The sequence below is a fragment of the Myotis davidii genome, unplaced genomic scaffold (assembly GCF_000327345.1).
Source record: "Myotis davidii unplaced genomic scaffold, ASM32734v1 scaffold551, whole genome shotgun sequence".
Classification (NCBI taxonomy): Eukaryota; Metazoa; Chordata; class Mammalia; order Chiroptera; family Vespertilionidae; genus Myotis; species Myotis davidii.
In genome coordinates, this window is record NW_006283788.1 from 6,144 (window position 1) to 14,225 (window position 8,082).

At 50.7% G+C, this 8,082-nt stretch overlaps 1 protein-coding gene across 1 annotated transcript in view; it reads left to right on the forward strand.

The window, feature by feature from the left end:
- The window catches only part of LOC102753910 (tyrosine-protein phosphatase 13-like), a gene marked incomplete at both ends in the record, with an annotated part of 5,551 nt that extends 4,246 nt beyond the window's left edge, over positions 1-1,305 (forward strand). Inside the window, 2 exons of the mRNA XM_015566905.1 lie at positions 511-646; positions 1,243-1,305. Of these exons, the coding sequence (XP_015422391.1) occupies positions 511-646; positions 1,243-1,305 (199 nt within the window). The remainder of the gene's footprint in view (positions 1-510; positions 647-1,242) is intronic.
- Between the last annotated feature and the right edge of the window lie 6,777 nt (positions 1,306-8,082).

Genomic DNA, 8,082 nt, shown 5'->3' on the forward strand with positions numbered 1-8,082 from the left:
GGAGCAGCTGGGCGGTGGGGCGTGGACAGTGCCCATGGGAGATGGTGACACAGATGGGAGGAAGGTGTTGCTGGCAATGAGACAGGAGCATCTCGGGGAAAGATGGTGCGTGAGTCCTCAGGGCGGGCGGGGACGGGACGGGAAGCAGCCCTGCCTCCACGCACCTCAGTAGCGAGATGGGGCTCTCCTCCTTTCAGGACGGCCAGTCGCGGACCGTTCGGCAGTTCCAGTTCACGGACTGGCCAGAGCAGGGCGTGCCCAAGTCGGGGGAGGGCTTCATTGACTTCATCGGCCAAGTGCACAAGACCAAGGAGCAGTTCGGCCAGGACGGCCCCATCTCCGTCCACTGCAGGTGCGCTGCTCCCTGAGCCCCGCCCACCTTCTGGCCGGGGAAACTGAGGCCCGAGGAGGCTAACCATCAGCCTCGGGCGGTCCAGTCTGAGCTATTTCCGTGCCTGGGGGGCCGGGGGCCCCCGCGCCCCTGCCCCTGAGCTGCCCTTTCCCCCACAGTGCCGGCGTGGGCAGGACGGGCGTCTTCATCACGCTCAGCATCGTGCTGGAGCGGATGCGGTACGAGGGCGTGGTGGACATCTTCCAGACGGTGAAGATGCTGCGGACCCAGAGGCCGGCCATGGTGCAGACCGAGGTGAGACAGGGGCGGGGAGGCGCCCCGGCTGGAAGCTCTGTCTCCCAAGCCTCAGTTTCCTCCTCTGTGAGGTGGGCTCGTTGTGAATGGGCGGCCCTCAATGCCTCCCGCTTTGGGCTGGAAGGGGCTAGTCAAGTCTCGACACAAAAGTCCAGAGCCAAGGAGTGTCCCCTGGAGTGGACGCAGAGGGGCCCACTCTAGTCCCAGAGTCGCAGCAAGTTCATGGCTCAGCCAGGACGGGCACGGATTCTGAGATCCCACCGCTCCCCGACCGGGAGACTGAGCCCTCGCGTGGGGAGGGTCTTCCCTGTGACCGCACTCCCGTTGGGTCTTTTCACAATGTCCCCAAACCCTCTGGAGAGACGGGCAGAGTCTGACTCCCAGCCTGAAGGAGCGGGCGGCTGGGGCGGCTGAGCAACCAAGTCTTAAAGGATGTACATGACCTCCAGGCGGAGACGGGGGAGGGCGTTCGGGTGGAGAGTCAGCCCATACAAGGGGCACACGCCAGGCTGAGGAGGGTGGCGGCCCTGGGGCCCGGGGGCGCCCGGGGAGGTGTCGGAGCAGGAGAGCCCTGACTGAGCCCGTTCCCCCCGCAGGACGAGTACCAGTTCTGTTACCAGGCCGCCCTGGAGTACCTGGGAAGCTTTGACCACTATGCAACCTATTCCTCGTTCCTTCCGATTCCAAAATGAGCAGTTCCGGGGTGGGGGGTGGGGGGTGGTGAGCCAATGGGGGTTCTCCCCAGAACCAGAGGAGGGCAGGGGCCACGAACTTGACCCCTCGTCCCCCCCAGGGAGCCTCCCAGCCCTGCACTCCGGGGGCGCCGGGCTGGGAGGGCAGAATTCAGCTTTCTTTTCTCCGTGTAACTATCCAGTGACATTTTCTTTTTTTTTAAATAGCGTATTTTTTTTCCCATTTTTTTTTAAAAAGAAGAAACAAACTGAAAAAAAGAAGTGACTTGCAGTCGATGGATTTAAAAAGAAAAACCTTCTTATTCCTGTTACCTTCACAGTCTGTTTTTCACGGTAGGAAGCGTTCTTGTGTGGCGGCTGCGCCCGCCAGCCGGCCTCGGGGGCTTCTTCCTCTCTCCCGCCGTCAGGAGCCCCACCTCACTCGAGAATAGGACGGCCTTTCGCTCCTGGTTTTTTTTCCTTTTTTTTTCTCTCTCTTTTTGTTTAATGATTAAATTCTCAGACATATCAAGGACAGTTCTGAGGGTGGGCGGTGGAGGGGTGGGCACTGCAGCCCGAACTCCCACCCCTCGCCCCGAGGAGGAGGAACGAACAGAACGGGAGGTCCTGCCTTTTCGGGGACAGGGAGGCTGCGTGCTGCCCCCGTTCAGGGAGCCTTCCCCCCCGGGACTCCGGGGCAGTTTTGGGGCAAAAGCAGGAAGGACAGTATCCCCCACCCCTGAGCGAGCGAGCTTTCCTCTTTGTACCAGAGCAGGTCTGTCGCTGCTCTCGACACTGTTTATTCAAACGGAAGCAGCTGGGTGGTTTCCCACCTTGTGTATGTAGATATATCGACTTTGTATTAAAGGAAGATCGTCTGAACTCGGCCGTGGGTGGCATCTTTGTCGTGCCCCCGTCTGTCCTATCTTGTCCCAGGGCGGGCCGGGGCCTGGGAAGCTGTATTCTCATTCCGTCGTGTGACAGTCCAGTGAGGGGCGGGGCCCAGAGAGGTGGTGTTGCTGGTCCAAGATGACACAGTGTGTAAGGGGCGGGATTTGAACCTAGAATCCACGTTCTGGTCTTACAGGGCGGCCTCCTTGGTAATAGTTATTCTTGTTGATTATAGTGTGATGACCATTGAGCACCTACCAGGAGCCAGTTCTCTGAGATGGGCAGCATCAGCCCAGTTTACAGATGGGGAGACTGAGGCTCAGAGAGGGGCAGGCACTCACCCAGAGTCACACACACAGAAGCTGGAGCTGGGGTTCAGGGTCTGGTCAGTCTCATCTGCAGCCACGCTGCCTTCTCCAGAAGGGCCGGTGATGGAGCTGAGCCCACGGAAGGCAGCACTGGGTTAGGAGCACTATTCTTAGCCGGTGAGTGGGCCCATCCTCAGGGTCAGGCCCGGGGGATGCAGGGGGAACCATTCCCTGTCTATACCTTGACTAGAAGCCAGAGATGGGATGAAAGACACGCCCCACCCCCCCCCGCCCGCCCCCTCCGGTCACACACAAGCTCCAGGGATGAGAAGGGTGGTCTTAGTGAGGACGGGTCCAGGCTAGGAAAGGGTGGGTCATCCCTTTAAGAAACCATCAGGTCCCGTATTCAAAAATATGTATATAAAAGATGTGACACCACCATTCATAAACTTAGTCAAATAGATTGATCAAATTCCATATTCCCCAAATTCTCAAATATTCATGGACCATCTATGAAAAATCAGCATTTAGAAAAACCAGCAGTGGACTCTGTTTTTGTTTTTTATCCTTACCCAAGGACTGTGGTTGGCAAACTGCGGTTCGCGAGCCACGTGCAGCTCTTTGGCCCCTTGAGTGTGGCTCTTCCACAAAATACCGCCACACTCAAGGGGCCAAAGAGCCGCATGTGGCTCGTGAGCTGCGGTTTGCCGAGCCACAAGTTTGCCGACCACTGCCCAAGGACATGGGTAAGGATATTTTTAGAGATCGGAAAGAAGAGAGAAATATCAGTGTGAGAGAGAGACATCAATTGGCTGCCTCCTGCATGCACCCCGACGGGATCGAATCCACAACCTGGGCATGTGCCCTGACTGGGAATCTGAACCTGCAACCTTTCAATACACTGGACAGTGCTCCAACCAACTGAGCCACCTGGCCAGGGCAGCAGTGGACATCTTTACAAATTCCAAAAAACAAATATTAACTAAGATAACCTGATCTTGGCACCAAGGAGTAGATTATGTAATTAAAGTCTGCCTCCCCCAAAAGACCCAATGCGGGAAATCTTAACACATTGTATGCGGGAAACATATTTATACGTTCTACCAGTGTAGTAGAGCACAGGACACGTATTAATACGTTTTTTATAGACTAGCGGTAGAATGCAGGTAACGTATAAATACGTAAACTAAAGTTATTGTAATTTTACTGAACGTTGTCATTTGCACAAAAAATTAGCAAAAATGGCCTACGCCACCTGTTAGCGTGCGATCAAAACTACCCGCAAACAATGTGTTAAAGCATTTCTAAATGAAGCATGGGCTTAAAGAAAGAACACAAAGGAGTGTATTATGTAATGAAACTTTTGGAGTGCAGCCAAAGAGGTGCCCAGAGGAAAATGTATAGCCTTGAACACATGGTTCAGAAAACAATAAATTCAGAAACTTAGTGAACTTAAAAAACAAATGTTCCAAGCTTTCAATTCGAATAACTAGGGAGTAATAGAAAAAATCCTAATAAAAAATGAAAGTGAAAATTAACTGGGAATTTTTGAGGTACTTTTGTATTAACAAAAAACATTTAGCTCCTGACTTCTGAATTCACTTTTCTTGGTCACAGGTTGTGTGGCAAAATGGACAGGAAAGTCAGACTCTTACCTAAGTTTGGTCCCAGCCAAATCATCTGAGATGATTACTCTGTCCAGATTAATGAGATGATTACTCCCACTCCATCCTTAAAGCCCCATTCTAAAAGCCCCTCTGGTCTCCCGAGCCCACGACTCTGAAGTGTCTAAATCGGACATACCTCGCCCTTCTTACTGGAAACTGGACAAAGAGGATCTTCAGGGAAAATTAATGTGTGTGACCCTCAGTTCTGTGGTTCAGCCCTTGAGATGCTCATGGCTGCGGTGAAAGGTGGTGGCGGGCAGGAATCTATCTGAGGGCTTCCTGGAAGAGGAGGACCCTTGGGAATTGTCTTAACCTACAGGCATGATCACCAAGACACTAAATATCTCCAGATATCTTGGCCCTACCACAGGAGACCATAACATGCACCCCCATTTATTGAGCACTGATTGCATACTGGCCACAATATAACTATGCAATATCATTATAAATCCTTCTGATAATGGACAGATAAGAAAACAGGCGCTAAGAGGTCAGGTCTCTTACCCAAGAGGATGCAGATGGTAAGTAGTAGAGTTGGACATGGGTCCAGGTGTGCCCATTTGCCATGGTCATAGTGAAGGAGTTCAAGGCATCTATGAGCCCTGCCTGCCCACGGTCAGTATCAGCCACATACACCACAGCCCCCAGGCTGGGAGGGACGGAGCCCACCTCTCATCGCCATGGATCTGGCAGGGGCCACAGCACTGTAGTGCTCTGTTACATGCAGATGCCCTAAATACACACTTTAACAACAACAATTAAAAATGTTTAAAGCAAGGAGGAATGGAAAGAGTCACAGTGGTGCTAGAGATGGAACCTAACTCAGGAACAGAAAGATCAAGTCCTCAAAATAAGGATCTTGATGAATAATGTAATAGCAAACCTGATCAAATAGGTATGTACAGGACTTTATGCCCAACAAATAAATAATGTACATTCTGCCCAAACACAGAGCCATCATGAAAACAGAACATGTATTAGGTCATAAAGGGAAACTCAACAATCAGATTTAATAGCCACAATGCAATCATTTATAATCCTATATAATAAAGAGCTAATATGCTAATTAGACTGGACAGCAGAACGGCCAGTGGGCGGGGCCGTGAGGCAGCCGGGGCTGCGAGGGCTGAGCCCCTTGCACGAATTTCTTGCATCAGGCCTCTAGGAAAATTATAAATCGCTGACATCTAGCTCCTGGGATCCACATAATTGCAAGTATTAAAACAAGTAATGAATTAAAGATAAATTATGTAAGTTATAAAGTATTTAAAGCTGAATGAGGAGTCTGCTGCCAATAAAAGACAGTGCGATGCAACCAAAGATGTACTCAGAGGTATAAAGTCAACTGCTTTTATGGGGGGAGGAAGATCACAGAATATAAATGAAATAAGCAGCCACAGAAGTACTCAGAGGCAAATAGATAGCCTTGTGTGAATTTATGAGGAAAATACCTGAAAATAAACTAAAGCTTTTCAACTAAACGTATACAAAAAGAACAAACCCAAGGTAAGTCAAGGGAAAATATTAATAAGACAGCCAGAAATCAATAGATGGGAAACTATGGCAGCCACAAGAAAATAACTAAAAAGCCGAATCTTTAGGAACACCCATAAAAGAGGCAGACCTTCGGCAGGAAGAAAGAGGACACAAACAATATTAGGGATGAGGGGACCAACTACTCTTACAGAGGAGAGATTTTAAAGGGTGTGCATACCACTAAAGCTGTAAAAGGATAAAATGGGGGAAAAATTTAAGAAATCAAAATTAAGTCATTTAACAGTGAATAATCTTAGAAATTATTGAAATGATGGTCAAGGATTCATCCCCCCAGCAAAACACCTTCACAGATGGTTTTCCAGGTGAGTTTTGCCAAATCTTCAATGAAGAAATGATTTGCATCTTTTACAAACTGTCGGCTTAGAGGGGGAATAGGTAGGACTCTGTACGGGACAACCTGCGGTGGGAGTAGCGCAGCCCTCTTCCGTGTCAAGGAGCGAAAAGGCTTCGAAAATACCCACTATGCAAATCCAGCATCTTAAAAGAACAGGATGTTAGAACACAATAGGGAAGGAATTCTGGAATGCAAGAACAGTGTAACATTAGAAAACCTACGCAAGTCAGACTTAAACTGCTACACTGGAGAGCAGCTAGTAAGTTGAAGATGTACATAAGCTTTGCCTCACTCTGTGGACTCTTGCAGATGCCCAAGGAGACGTACAGGTGCATCTAGAGTAGGAGTATTTGTTGTTGTTGTTTTTTAAAAAAGATATAAAGTATAATATATTTTTATGATAAACAATTTTTAATTGGAACCAATTTTATAAACATTGGAACCAACTTAAATATCCACCAGCAGGAAAATGTATGAAGAATTCTGTGTGATCACACAATGGAATACTATACAGTCGTGAACATGAGGCCATTAGGACTCTGCCCTACAACAGGAGTGGATCTCAAACACGGACCAAAATAAGCAGGCAGCAAGGAGAAAAGGTCGTGTGGTTTCGTTATAGAATCATTTCAAACACATAAAGCAAATACGTAGTAGTGAGGACTAAACAGATAAGCAGTCAATATACAGTAACTCAGCTAAATGGCAATATTACCGAGAGCAGTCTACAGATTCAGTGCAAACCCATCAAAATCGCAACCGAGGCCCAGTGCCAGCAGGAGCAGCGGTGCAGCCGGGCACCTGCGCGGTGGGCCCCAGCCGGGCGGAGCCAGCCTGGACGGCGCGGACGGCAGGTCCCTACTCAGACAGGGACTCACTGAGCCCTCCAACTTCAAGTACCGCGTACCTGGCAGGCGGAGCTTTGCGGGTGCAGGCAGATCAGCTCCGCCTATTTCTGGGGTGGCCCTCAGCCACCCAACCCCCACCCCACGCACCCAGGCAGGACGCAGCGGGCAGGTCACTCCCAGCACCTACGGCGACGGAGACAGGTCCCCCGAAGTGCCACCCAGGGAGCCCTTGTCACAGAGCGGCTCCCACACCTCCAGTCCCACAAGCCTTTCTTACCTCTATGGGGTCATGCCCCCCATGCAGAGCTTTGCCCGGGACCCCAAGTACGTCAGCAGCAAAGCTCTGCAAAGACAGCCCAGCGAAGGCCCTGCCAGCCCAGCCCTCGGCATCCTGCCCATCACTGAACATGGGCAGCCGGTCAGCTGGACACACTGGTACCTGCTCCCTGAGAGACGGCCGCACCTGGACGGATAGGAAACATTTTCACGGAAGCAGAGGAAGCGACACAGCACCCAAAGCAGCCCTTACCTGCTGGCGGCAGGGTCGCCTTGGCCACAGAGAAGCTGGGCCCCGGGACCAAGTGGATGTGGGCGGCCTCGTGCAGCGTAAGCACTTGTCCTAGTGGTTTCTCCATAGCACGGGTCACCGGTCCGCGGAGGGTCCACGGGAGCAAATGGTTCTCGAGCAGTTTTCCAGTTTGGCTGAGGTTCACGGGAGAATGTTTCAGGTGCAGAATAAACTTGAACTCTGTGAAGAGAGGGTGAGAGGTGCTGTCATGCTGAGGACCCCGATGTCCTTGGCCAGGAGAAAAGTCTGTCCAAGTCTACAAAGATGTGAGGGGGACGCAGTTATATACGCCCACATCACAGACCCACATCACAGACCGATAGGTAAACTCGCGGTCCAGCAGTAGGCAGTTAACCAGTTAGTTCCTATCTCAGTGATGTGTATTCAGCATAAAACTCACACTGGACTAGGACTCCTGATAGACTGAAAGCTGAGCCAACGGGAGAAAGCACAGCATTTAGAATCATAAAGAATTACTTTTCCATCAAAGCAACAATGAGATACCATCTCACACCTGTCAGAATGGCTATCATCAACAAATCAACAAACGACAAGTGCTGGCGAGGATGCGGAGAAAAGGGAACATTCCTGC